The 14302-nt window shown below is 35.2% G+C and overlaps 2 protein-coding genes across 4 annotated transcripts in view; one reads left to right on the forward strand and one right to left on the reverse strand.

The window, feature by feature from the left end:
- SASS6 (SAS-6 centriolar assembly protein) overlaps positions 1-13062 on the forward strand; it is a 26585-nt gene extending 13523 nt beyond the window's left edge. The window contains exons 10-18 of one of the 3 annotated variants that reach the window (XM_039348486.1): positions 128-217; positions 303-482; positions 1033-1114; positions 1776-1894; positions 2364-2489; positions 3374-3471; positions 5638-5732; positions 5845-5949; positions 12604-13062. In XM_039348486.1, the coding sequence (XP_039204420.1) occupies positions 128-217; positions 303-482; positions 1033-1114; positions 1776-1894; positions 2364-2489; positions 3374-3471; positions 5638-5732; positions 5845-5933 (879 nt within the window). In that variant the 3' untranslated portion in view covers positions 5934-5949; positions 12604-13062. Of the gene's footprint in view, positions 1-127; positions 218-302; positions 483-1032; positions 1115-1775; positions 1895-2363; positions 2490-3373; positions 3472-5637; positions 5733-5844; positions 11319-12603 lie in introns of those variants that run through there. The other 2 variants (XM_039348489.1, XM_039348487.1) reach the window with 2 other exon arrangements.
- Positions 10687-14302, reverse strand: part of MFSD14A (major facilitator superfamily domain containing 14A) — a 27425-nt gene continuing 23809 nt past the window's right edge. The window contains exon 12 of the mRNA XM_039348491.1: positions 10687-12136. Coding sequence (XP_039204425.1) covers positions 11930-12136 — 207 coding nt within the window. The 3' untranslated portion in view covers positions 10687-11929. The remainder of the gene's footprint in view (positions 12137-14302) is intronic.

A 14302-nucleotide genomic window follows, 5' to 3' on the forward strand; every position in this document is an offset into this window, starting at 1 on the left:
GCTGGTTTTACAGACCACCTTATAGGATTTGCAGAACTAACCAGCTCCTTGTATATTTAGAAACCAATCCATGCAGGTTTTCACTCTTATTCGTTACATAATCTTCCTAACATATACTCTTTCAAAGGCAAACCTGGAAGAAAATGCAGAAAAGAAACAACTTCAGATAGGAAAAATGGAAACCTCACTGAAAGCTCTATCAACTGAGTTCCTTAAGGTTTGTTTAAAGATAGTATTCCTTTTTATAATTATGGTTTGATTTCATCTGATCATCATCTAGTATTCTGTAATATTGTTTCCAGGCCAATGAGATAATAAAGAAATTGCAAGGAGATGTAAAAACGCTAATGAGTAAGCTGAAATTGAAAAACACAGTAACAGTTCAGCAAGAAAAGCTCTTGGCTGAAAAGGAAGAAAAACTACAGAAAGAACAAAAGGATTTACAGGAACTGGAAAGTTCTCTTCGAGAAAAAGAACAAGAGGTAACTTGAAAGTCTTGTTTCTAAATAGTAAATGCATGAACAAATACTAAGACTTCCTTTCATCAGAAATAATATTTTCTTTTTTCCTATAAACCCACTCTTCTCTGGAATGAAGCAAAGATTTCCTCAGTTTTAACTCATTTCTTGGTCACCTTAAGTTTCTTGAGAAAAATGGTTTCTTAGCAAAATGATTTATTATTATTAAGGAATTATTTTCCTATTTCCCAATCTTATTTACTGTCCTGGATTTTCCTAGTGGTATTCCATCCAGGCATTAACAACATTCAAACCTTGTTTTCCGTTTTTTAGGATCAGATAATATTAATTAGGTGCTACCAGTTGCTTTGACATATTCCGAAGTATTTTTGTTTTATGGTCTTTAAAATAAAAATGCCCATAGATTTATATACATTTATTTATTTAGATTTCAAAAGCAACTTATACAGTGATATTATTTAGGAAAAATGTCTTCTGACGTTAATTTTGAAATATTGCTTTGCTATTAGGGATAAAAATATTTCAGATAATTAATAATATGAAAACATTTCAGATATGCAAATTGCAGGAACAGTTAGAGGCTACAGTACAAAAACTGGAAGAAAGCAAACATCTCCTCAAAACAAATGAAAATGGTATGTGGCTTTCTTGCATTAACTACTGTCTATACTTTCAACAGTGTATATTTTAGTACCGTATTTTCCGGCGTATAAGACGACTTTCTAAAGCGCAGAAATCGGCGCTGAAGTCAGGGGTCGTCTTATACGCCGAGTCGTCTTATACGCAAGGAATTACGGTATATAGAATTTATTAGAAGATATAGTCTTAGTTTGGGCTAGGCATTTTCTCTGTTATCTATTTGTTTAGGCAATGATTGTGAATGTTGGATTTAAGATAAAGATGAATAGTCCTTTTTTAAATATTTGAAGAATTTTTGAGGGATATTGAAGAATGATTCTGAGGAATGCCAGGCTTATTTTCCCTCCTTATAAATATACATTTGTTTTGTCTGTATTAATGCAACCAGTGCATTTATTTTGTTTCCCTTGTAAATGATACATAGAAGTTCCTGCTTGTCACATAGGATTTATCAGTTCCTAATCGTATTCAAACTAAGATTGCAATTCTATAAATTTGTGTTTGGGAGTGAACCTCTATAACTCCGTTCTTAACATAAATGCACTGGTTTAACTTTGAAAGCGTAATCTATCCAGCCACATTCAGAATTTAATTTTGACTTTGTTTTAAAATTAAAAATATTTGGGATGAAAAGCGAAGTGCTTTTTTTCTCTGCAGTCATCACATGGCTGAATAAACAATTGAACGAACTTCAGCTGACAAGGAAGCAAGAAATGCTAGGGACATCTACTTCTAGCAACACTGTTTCAAGAACTGGCAGCTCTCCTCATAGTATGGTAATAGTAAACTTCTTGTGTGTTCATCTTTGATACTGACCACGTTGCTGTCTTTCATAGTTTAATTTCTAAGTAAGAAGAGAAAATTCAATGGGAGGGCACACTTCGCATAAATTCTTCAGAAATGGATGGGTTGTGGGGCTTAGTTGGAATTGAGCTATTTTCCTTCATCCTGATAAAAATATGAGGCTTGAGATTAGCATATTTCCTCCCATTTGCTTCCTTTACCATCCTGTCAATAGATGGTAAACTTCTAGATAGGGTCAGAGAGGAGAGCAAATGCTTCAGCCTGAGATTCAAGCCAAGTATTGACAGAAGCAGAGGATCTTAGCTTCAAGCAAATTAAATTTAGACCTAGGCAAAATATGAACTGCAATATATGAAGTGTAGTAAGTATGAACTTTGATTATGCTTGCTTTAAACAAAGACAACAGGTATGAGCTAATTTGTTTTTTGGGTTTTTTTGCAGGCTGATAATAGGATTACGTCTTTAAACTCCGGACTGAACTATCCCATCTCCCCCTTGCTAGCTTTCCAAAGTTTCCCAGAAGCAGCTGCTGTCAAAAATGCCAACCAACAGATATCAGGAACAAAGGCAAGAAATTTAAGATGTTTATTTTTAATAAGATTCCATTACATTGTATCAAGTCATGTCATTTCCATTTTATTGATTTTTGCCCAAAACAAAATCCTTCTTCTCTTCTTCTGCTACTCTGGGTGACTACCATCTGTGGGGAAAAGCATAACAACTAGGGATGAGTAATGAAAAAAAAATCCTAAAGGCTCCATATATCAGTCAGAGTTTGTCATCCGGTTCCTTAAGTATGGACCTGAATGGCCGGAATAATCCCCCAGTCGATATGCATGCAGTTAACTCAAAAAGCTGCAACTTATACTTTTGTATTTTTTTAGATTATTTATATCGCCAACCTCTCAAACTAATTCAGGTCAGCATACAGATAAAAAATCCACAAAAGTCAACAAGAAAATATAATACAACAGATAAAAGAAATTCTACCGAAGAATCCAAGTGCCTAAAAAAAAAAAGGCAAGGGTTTAAAGCTTTAGAAAAAGGCAGAGTGGGGTCATCTGTATTTAATGTAGAATATTATTCCAACTGCGTAAAACACTATTGGCAAAATGATTGTGCAAGTACTAAGAGAAAACCATACATTTTTCTAACAGCTAATATCATTGTCATGCAAAAGACAAAGGTGCCACGAGTGAACCATACGGATAGTATTATTGCTGTAATTTACTGTAAATCAGATGTCAGTGATGATGTCGGACAATTTATTATTAGTGCTCTTTGAGAAAGCTAATTCTGCTTTAAATAAATGTATTGACAATTTATATTATTCAATCATTAAACATTTCTGTAATAATACGTATAATTTTTCTTACATGTAATATTGTATGACTAAGACTTTGATACATAAAATGGCAAAAAATATAATATTGAAAAAATTCTTTTTCCAGCAGGTTCACTTCAATGTCCAGCCCTCAGAAACAAACAGATGTTCAGAAACCCAGCCAGGGATTTCTGGGCTGATAGGTCATTCAGCAAACAAAGAAAAGTAAGCAGTTGAGAGTGGACCTGAGGAGAAAACTGGGAGCATTTAAAGAGAAAGTGGAAAGGCCATTTGGAATTGAATAGGAAGGCAAACTTGGCAATTGGGAGGAAGCAGAACTAATCTGGGGTAGAAGCCAAAGGGTTGAAGGAACGTGTAGAGTGAAAGCAACAGTGTCACTTCTAGAGGTAGTCATTATTCTAAATGGAAGAAAACCATTATTTCTTCCAATGGCACTATATTAGAATTTCTCTTTTCTCAATACTAAGATGGTGTGGGAGCCACCAAGGCAAAGATTAAATGCACCAGAGAATTCAGTGTGGAAGGTCTAATAGGAAATGAAATACAATTAATGTAAGCCATATTCTGTCATGTTCTAACAAGAGCAATGTATTTACCTATAATATATTCACTCTGAACTCCTATGAAAATAATGACTTCTAGTAAAGGCTTACTTATGAATGTAATTGCCACCTGAGTAAACTGTTGCTATTGATGTAGAAAGGATAGATATGATTGATGAACAGGTAGAATAGTTAATCTGCTTCTAAAAGGATCCACATTTTCAATTCCAGAGGTGAGGCCCTTGACCTGACTTGAGTGGAAAAATAGGTTTTCTCATTACCTTTTGGAAAGAGACATTGCCTTAACATTTGTTCTTCTTTCCACCATCCCCTCTCTAGACATAGCTTTTAAGTATTTAAGTTATTCCTCTAATAAGGAATGAACTACGAAGTTTTATATATATATATATATATATATATGTATATAAAAATGACACCAGACCCACACTCACAAAAACCACATAGGATGTCACCACCACACATCCATGCAAAAAGCAAAACCAAGGCCACACCGATGATGAGACACGACCACAAACCAGAAGCCAGACCACAGCTGCATCATTAGCCACTTTAAACCCCTCCAATCCATACATGAAGCAAACTGACACCCACCATGAAGATGAGGCACGACCACGAACGCGAAGCCAAAAAATAGCAAGGCAGCCCACCATCTTAAATCCCCCTGCAACTCAGACTAACCTGAGCACAACCAAACAGAACACTCCCCCAGCCAATCAGAGCACAGCCAACCCCCCAGCCAATCAGAGCATAGCCAAGCCCCTAACCAATCAGAACACACCTCCACCCAATCAGAACACAGCCAAGCTCCCACCCAATCAGTTCATACTCCCACTGGCAGTTAAAAGGAAGAAACAGCTAAGACCACACATTGCTCCTCGAAGCACGAAGCTGAAAACACCAGCCTGAAGATGACGAATGGGACTTTGTCGAAACGTCGCCAAGACCCTTCCAATTGTACGTGGGAGAAAACCCGAATAAGCAAAGACCTACATACAAACACCCGCAAAAACCTCAAAAAACAAATATATATATATATGAAAGAAAATTAACATTAAATTGACATATTATTTCCCCCATAGTACAGAAAAAAACCCCTAATGTTCTTTTTTTTTCTTTTTAAGAATAGCTTGGGGAGTGTGCAGGGAAATGTTAGTATGTCTTCAGGCAGACAGAATATATCTTGATGAATTTTAATAGTGATTCAGGTTATTACCCACAGTAATACTTTGGGGGGGGGGGAATTAGGTCAGTGAAGAAACATCTAAAAGCAAATATCTGAATTGTTCCAGGGACTAGATCATTTTTTCATTTTCCCAGAGTCTAAGCAGAATGCCATCACTTCATGGAACATGGCTCCTTATAACAAAGATGCCATAGGAACAATTATAAAATATACCTAAGATCCTTCATCTGACCGGATCTCTTAAAGTTTGTCAATGCACTGTATATCAGTGCTGTGATCAGTCATATGCCACTCTCCACCTTTGTATGATGTTTCAAAAAGATGATGATATTTAAGTATAATGAGATGGTCTGTTTGATAGTAGCAGAAAAACCAGGTTTCCAGAGACAAACTCTTAAGGAATTAACATAACCACATTAAACTTAAGGAATTAAGCCTTGAATATAGGAATTTCTGTCCCTAGGATATGATTTTGAGGTCAGCGTTCATGAACCTGCTGTCTTAAATAAAGTAATTCATAGGAGATCTGCAATTGCATTTGAAATTCTTGCAAATTTTCATGAAAACTTAGAAAACTCTTTAAAAAATGACTGCTTACAACAGTTCAATTTCCTTTTGATTTAGTGGTGAAAATGTGGGATTGGAAACAAAGTATTTAAAGAAAAGGGAAGACAGCATACCTTTAAGAGGGCTCAATCAAAACGCAACTCAAAACACAGGTAAATGTGTATACATATATAAATATATACTTATATTTAATTAAAATCAAAGAATTTTCTCAAAATTTCTGAAAACTTAAAGATATTTCAAGATCAATTCTTATCATTGCAGGATACATGAAGTCCTCTGCACCAAAAAAAGTGCAGATTCCATGCAAGCCAGCAGCACCTTCTAAAACTTCTGCCTACTTTCCTGGATAGCACGTTGTAATTAAAGGTTTATAACAATTTTTTTAAAACAATTAGCATTTACATGCATTTGTTTCCCTTTTGAAATATCAACATTAAAGTAATCAAGTATCAACATCAACATTAAATAGATTTCTGGGTACTAAAGTGAACTAGTTCTAAGATGCTTAAATGACTATGTTTTTCTATAATACGAAGTGAATATTTGTCGAATGGATAGACGTCTAGACTCCTAACTGGTTCTTCTCTAATAGTCCGTTTACATTTTCGCATATGCAAGGTATTTGTTTTCAGTTTCAAGTATCAAAGATGCCCTATCCGATAAGAAATGGCTTACTGTTATTTCTATGCCAGAAGTTTATGGAATGTGGGGCTCAAAAGTGAAAGAATTGTGAAAGGCTTAAGGAGGAATTTACCTGACACAAATAGAATTGTTTGCAGAATTTTGGAGCTCCATTTTTCAGAGTCTACAATTCTGCAGGGAATTCTGCTTAAATCTATTCAGTGCAGCGCAAATAGATCTGCCTTATTGTTCTAACTATATAATACTGCAATCTCAGGGAGGGGTATGGCAGATGGAATAGGGTATGAGGCTCCTGGTTCTCCTACGTATGTCAGCCTAAATACGCATAAACTTTCATACCATCTTTAATTTAGCAATTTTGACATGTCAAAAAGAATGTACAGATTGTTACAATTGTTTCTAAGTTGGACATTTTTCCAATTATCTATAGATTTAAAGATTTTGTAATGATGCTACTACATGGCCAAACTACACATTTCCAGCTTGAATAGCAAACTCAAGGGTCTAGCTTGAATAGCAATGGGTCTCTTGGCCATAAGTAAAAATGATTATTTGATGATGTTTGAAGCAATTTTTAAACACAGTATTGTCTGGTTTCTAACCATGTTGGAAGAAAAACATATAAACTGGCTCAGTCAAGTTCTTTTTGTTACCTTTGGAACGCATTTGAATCCAGGTATGCGAATTGTTTTTAGTAATTTTAATGAAACTATTAGTAATATTTAGGAATGCAATACTAGTGCCCACAAATCTATCATACACATTTGTTTTAGAGTATTTTAGAATGCCTGTGTTGTTGGTTAATAATATTGGCACATTTTGTCCAGGGTTTAGAAGGCAGTACTTAAACCACTGATAAATGTTGGTATATATTTGGCAAGGTTTTCCCTCTGCTGTACATATTTTTGTTCATGAGTGTAGTTTGCTGTCTGAACATAACGGGTGCCTAATTTTAGCATTTAATTTTGCAACATATATTTAAATTGAAATGTTAGGTCTGGAAACTGGTCTGTGGCATCATATGTAGTGACTAATACTTTTAAGCTGTGATGTAATATAAGAAAGATTAACAGGATAATGTTATTTTTGCTGCTATTCCTTTGAAATGTGCAAACCATTTTGCATTTGGAACAGTTGTTTTTGAGAACTGTTTTGAATGTGCAATGTTTTGCACTTATTCTGTTCAGGTGTTTTTAACTCTAGATGGTCTGCTCACATAGTTGTAAAAAAATTGGGTTTCCATTTGCTAAGCAATTATGTTTCAATATGTTACATAACATTGGTCTATGGACTGTGGGAAACAAAAGTCTGTACAGTGTCTTATATTTAGACCTCTGCTGCCCAGTTTTCTTTACTGTAAAGAGTGATGAGGTTCAGGTGTTCTTGCCGTTTTCGATCATGGGGATCCCTGTAGAAAAATGGATGTAAGAATATCCTAGAGCTGCATGGAAAGATAAAAATCACGAATCTTTCTAGCTGGAGTTTGCAGTGGGACAACTGTGCCTCTAAAACATTTGACAGTCCAGCCAATTTTAAGCTTTATGAAATGCAGGGGAAAAGTTTTAGCATGCTGTAAGAACTTCATAATTATAGCTGGAAAATTTCTAGATATTAGTCCCATATAATCTCCTTTAATGGGATTTTATTACATTCAGACTTTTTTCCAAACAGAACTGCTCCGAATATCTTGTAATTTTTGTCAAATATGCATTTAGATAAATCTAACATATAAACTTGGTCATTTAAAGTGTGAACTGAAATCTCTTCAATTGCTTGGGTTTAAAAGTTTCAAGATATTTTAAGTGATTTGGATTTAGATACTGGCTTTTGTAATTCTGTATATTGAGTGAAAAATAACTGAAATCATTTAAATGTGTTATTGCACCATTATTTGCAGTGTAAAATGTGTATATTTGTCTATAATCTGAATGTAGTGTTCATTCATATATATATACATATATACATATGCGCATCTGTTCATTTTAATAAAACTTTTACACAGATGTTTAGTTTCTGTCCAGAGTATAAACTTCAGCTTTCTTAATATGGAAAAGGAACATTTCTGCTATGGTACAGTTAAGATTTTAGAAAGTGAAGACTAGAGCAGGGGTGGCATGCCAGCAACCGGTCCACACAAACCGTGTGGATACAGGCAGCATACAAAACCACACTCTCTCCAGTCTGCAGAAAAAGCTCTCCACAGAACTGGTCCCTGGTGCTCAAAAGCTTAGTTAGGGATCTCTGGACTAGAGGAGTCTTTGTTTCACTCCTGTAAAAAGTTATCTTTTGCCTCATATAAAAGCTTGAGAGGAATCACCATGATAGCTGTTAGAACTTAGTCCAAATTTCTAGACTAAAGCTCTTACTTTTGTGTTAATTACAAAAAAGTGGATAGGTCTTGATGACTTTCATAGTAGGAACTGACGTTCCTTTCCTGGTTCCCATTCGTGTTGGAGGCACCGCTTAAAGCTCTTGTTTCTTGGTATAAAATAGCATATAAGAGGCGACATATAAACATTCATGTAGTTAGGGTGCGTTACCTACAAATGAAGGACCTGCTTTTCCAAAAATTGCCTCCAATGACATAGTCATATGCAGGCAAATTAGAATTTTTATGTTACTACCCGGAATTAAGAATTATTCTCCTTCCCCTACCACATAAAGTGATGTTCCAAAAAGCTAGTAACAACAAAATATACTTATAAATAACAAAAACAGGTATCTGCTGGTGAATCAGCTTTAGTACTACTTACTAAATGTGCCTAAGCTACCTTTTGCGGTTTTGAGAGCTATTTAACATGTTTTCATCAAATTGCCTGTAATAATAGCAAGAACAAAAAAACTCTTTAAAATTTTAGTTCGGGTGTCTGTTAGAAGAGCAGTGCTTCAAACATCTAGTGCCAACCCACATAGGGCTAATTTATAACCAATACTTTATTGGTGTAGGCAAGAATTAGTCAGTGGATTGATTTAAACACGTACTGCACATGATTCATATCAGTAGATTCTATAGATAAGCTAATATTTTTCAATTTAAGAATGTCAGTTGCATAAAAAGCACACTATACCAATTAAGTCACATGTGATTAAGCAATATATAATTGTTACTGGAACCAACTTGAGCGGAGAATAGGCCTGTTATTTGTGGTAAACCTCATGATTTAATATGCCTGAATACCCAGCTGCTCAAATTATAGAACTGACCTTAAAATGTAGTTTCCCACTATTTTCTTGTTTCCAGAGGCTATCAAGCATTTAAAGCAGGACCAAGAGAATAGTCTAGCATCAAATGAGTTGTGTTCAACACATACTAAGTTTTTCTTTGATTCATTTCTGATTGACCAGAAAAATCCCGTTGTGTGTGCATGCACACAGAGAAAAAACTCCATTCTCACTAAAGATGCTAACTTTGCCCATGTAAAATCCCAGTTTAAAAGCCTGCCCTGTCCAAATACATCCAGAAGACTAGATACTCACTAGATGAATGAATGCTCCAATTTAATGGTTAATTTTCCATGCTCCTATCTTAGAATGAATCAAAGAGCTCTCTAAAATGTAGTAAGACTCAAGTAATTTACATATTAAAGTTTTTGTTGGTAAAGAAATACTTCAGTGCTTTTTTACAAAGCTGCAAAGTAACTGGCAAGATATTTTAACAAGATTTCTCAAGAAAGCGCAAGGGAAGATTAAAATAAAAATCCAGAGCAGACCATATAGTAAGTACTACCTTACCCAGTATCTGAATTTTAGTGACTACAAAGAATTAACATTAAGATTTTAATATGTTACTGCTAGCTTGTGGAAATCTTTCTCTGTCCATCCCTCCCATATTTCTATTAACAATAAATTAGTTTATACATTTGCTAAGAGTTCATTTGTACTATATATCAATCCAGCCTTTTTTAAAGATCTCCCAAGAGAGTAGAAAAAAAACAAAAGACAATCCACCGGCCTCTTACTATGTTTCTACATCAATACGAAAATAAGGTTTAATAAACTTGGATCTAATATAAGCCATAGTATTTTTTAATGCAATAAAACCACAGTGAAATGGGATTAATGAGAAATGTTCTAAACATTAGTTAACACTGGAGAAAGATGCCTTACTACAGGCTAACTACAGTACTTTGTTTTCTTATTACTCAGAAGTGAGCTATCTTTGTTGTAACCTTACCCAGAGAAACTAAACTAGCACTACGCAATTGGAATAAATGTATGTACTGACCCAAAAAATCCTTCAGTATTCACACAATTACTGCTTTCCATTTTTCATCTGACATGATGTACCTTTTGTTTCAAGTGCTAAGGCTAAAGAAATCTTAATTAAAATTTCAGAAAGTGTTTTTCTAGCTACATAAATTCTTATGATAAAAATATATGCATATCTAGAACAAAATACGTGAAATGAAAGATGTACAATCAACTGTATTGACAGTATATTATACCAAGTATATCATTTTAAAAAAAATCACTAAAATATTCAACTTTTATTAACAAAGTATTTACAATTGTTCAGCTTCTATTCAACCGTGGTGAAAGTTTTTAAAAAACTTAAGCAATAACCACAGCACAAGAGGAAAACATTTTGAACTATACAATACTTTATACACATTTTATACAAAGGAACACTTAAATAATACAACTGGACACAAAAATATACACTTTTAGAGAAATTCACATCGGTAATTGTATAAAGCTCTCTCCTGTACTGTGGTCCTGAAAATGCAGGACTACCCCTTGGCTCTGAAGTGTTATTTGTGACAATCCTAAAAGGCCACCATAGAGCAAGAATTGCCACTTGAATTACTAGACAAGAGTATTTATTAGCCTGTCACACCCCCTACGTATGGAATTCACAAATAAAATAGTAGGAAAAGCTGATCAACTCTCTTTTGTCCTTGGTTCAAACCTGACCAGCTATTCATCCTGTCAAGTAATAGAAGTGACAATCATGTATAGAGCACATCGACATCATCAAGGCTGTCAGCTTAGAGTTGAGTTTGTACGTTCAAGTTTTGAGGTCCTTATGCAAAACATCCAAAGCATAGTGGTATCAAATTGTATTTATGAAGGTAGAGTGTTGGAGCCCATAGCAAAATCTAGGCTCGCACTACTACAGAATTAGCAGAATAATGCACTTAAAGTGTTCAGGATGTGTATTCAACACATGATTTGTGTTAGTAAAAAAAGAAAAAAAAACCTGTCAGACATTGATTTGAAAGTCCAATAGCAAACAAATTCACCTTCCCAGCCAAGTGCATCTATGTTAAGGCTTTGAATCCATCTGACCAACGATTTTACAGACAAAAGAGATACCCAAATTCTGCTTGTATGTCTCACTGAGACCAGCATGAAGAGAACGAAGCTTAACACCTTCAAGAAACTGATGCAGGAACACATGCTGATACCTTGTATATATATATATATATATATATATATATAATTTTGTTCAAAATTAAGGAGATTTAATATATTTAGGACTTTGACAAAAATCCTAGCTTCTTTTTAAAAACCAAAGTAATTTTAGTTGTAACTTCTTTGGATGATTTTCCATTTCCTGTTTGTGGTTCTTAACAGTTTTCATGCAAGAGATCCATTTCTTAAGAACATCTTAAGAAATGACAATTTCAGTGAAAATGGAATGTGTATCCAGAACTGCAGGTGAAAAAATAAAACTTGCTCTACGAGTCCTTGAGTTTTGTCATCATACATTTGTGTCCTGTAATAAGGGTTCTTTGGCCTCTCCAGGGGCCTGTGGGCTGTGTGGATGTCCATGTCCACCGCAGTGTTTTTTCCAGCTGCTAGAGCGAACATTTAAATTGGTATGTTCAGGAATAAACAAGGCAACGAGGAGAGCCAGTAATACAGAACATGCACCAAATAAGAATGGAGGCCCAGGAATGATGGAATTCTGGAAAGAAAAAAAAACAGCGGAGTTAGCATTAAGACAAAAAGTCAGGACTTTAGTTTATTTAGTTAAATTATGGTTAGATTATCTTACGCAAGAATGAAGTGAAGTGTGAACAATCTGATTTTGCGCTTCAGTATCGTGAGCTAGCTGTTTCTTTCCCACTGCTCTCCTCATTACTTCAGAGATTTCAAATCACTGAACTCTAATCTTGTAAAATTAGATAATAATCCTGCTCAACTCTCCTTTGGCTGCATGGCTTAAGTTTTTTTTCATCTCCTAAACACTTTATATGGCATAGTTGGAGAGCAACATCTAAATCCGAAGCTGCATATATTTTGCAAAGATGAATTGTATCGATGTTCAGGGAATTAGTTGTTTATATTGCAGGCCATATATAAAACTGATATCTTCATGCATACAGGGTTTATATGGTTATGTAATGATACTCTATTATTTCTTTTCCATAGGTAAGTCATCACTCGTCTACAGGTTGCATTGTTAATTTGGCATTCCACCTGTGCCCCATCAGATGGCACTATTTCAAGGAAGTGTTTCCTCCCAACATGTGGGATACAGGAATACCATTAGGGAAAGACAGTCCCTCAAATAAGCAGCATTTTTTGTACATGTTATTAAAATACCAACAATTAAACTGTAATCCACCCAGAATTTTTGACGAGGCTGATGACCTCAAATTTGAATTAAATAAATAGTTCAGTCCATGCACATTGGGCTTTAGGTAATAAACAGCATGCTGAATTGCAAACCAAAGCTATTACTCTATCCTGGCCTTAGGTTCTAGATAATGCACAATATTGGGATCACATTGTGCTAGGGGGAAGACTGAGAATCACAATCCTCTGACTACACAATTTCCCATCCTGATTTGGATTTTGTACATACTGTCAGGTGTAAGAAGTCAGGAATTAAAGTAGAGTTCAAAAGCACTACAAGTTTCTTTCATGCTATCTATACACAAGAATCTGAACTACCAAAGATCAAGAATTGGCACCAGATACAGGTCAACAGACTTCAAGGGGAAGTCTCTCACGGGGACGTAGAGACTCCAAACTGATGATGTGTTTGACCCCATCCTTGGGCTCAGCCTGGTCGTCTCCTACACATATATCGCAACAGAAGGGCAGCTATACTTCCAATGTTACATGGCAGGCAAGCTATAAGATCTCTACAAGAATTTGTACATTTCAGTTGCTTTCGCTTGTTTGCTCAATAACTCTTAGCTTACAGAATCTGGACCTACAATTGTATCTATATGGAGAAATGGATCCCATTTCCAAATACTACCTTTTGAGAACTAGGCCAATATAAGTATCAATCAGTCTAGCACATGAATGAGATTAACTTTAGACTAAGCAAAATAAAATGTTCCTGTGTCAGCAAAGAATTTTCCTATTCAAGAAGAGTGATGTTCAGAAGCAATCTGTTGCTTAAAAAAATAAAATAATATCCAGAGAATAATTATAAGTTAGTCATTTTTTTCTTTTGCAAGCAACAACAAATCTCTGGCTTGAGGAACAAATCACCACTATGGGAGTGAGAGAACATTAATCTTTCTCCCCTTTTTGTTCTGAAAAAGTAAAGTACTGGTACTTTACTATGAGCCATGGTGGCACAGTGTTTAGAATGCAGTATTGCAGGCTAACTCTGCCAACTGCCAGGAGTTTGATCCTGACTGGCTCAAGATTAACTCAGCCCTTCATCAATCCAAAGTTGGTAAAATGAGGACCGAGATTGTTAGGGGCAATAGGCTGACTCTGTAAATTGCTTAGAGAGGGTTGTAAAGCATTATGGGGAGGTATATACAGTAAGTTTAACTGCTATTTCCATTAGTAGCTCTTGACTTACAACTGGTTAATGACCACTTGAAGTTAAAACAAACCCTCCAAAAGTTACTTATGACCCGTTTTCGAAGTTACACACCTAGGCACATGGGTCCAGTCACGTGATGCCTTGAGTTAAAACCTCAAAAACCTATGACCATAATTCCAGGCTCAATTATGATCATAAGTTGAGGACTACAAGTGAAATGAAATAAAAAGTAAAGTTCCAAAAAACATTGCCAAATTCCCCAATGGGAGTGAAAAAGAAAACAACAGAGCTGCTGCACTCTGGAGCTTCACTCCCCAACCGCTCCTGCTTCTTTAA

The sequence above is a fragment of the Crotalus tigris genome, unplaced genomic scaffold (assembly GCF_016545835.1).
Source record: "Crotalus tigris isolate CLP2741 ecotype Arizona unplaced genomic scaffold, ASM1654583v1 scf7180000018155.2402879, whole genome shotgun sequence".
NCBI lineage: Eukaryota > Metazoa > Chordata > Lepidosauria > Squamata > Viperidae > Crotalus > Crotalus tigris.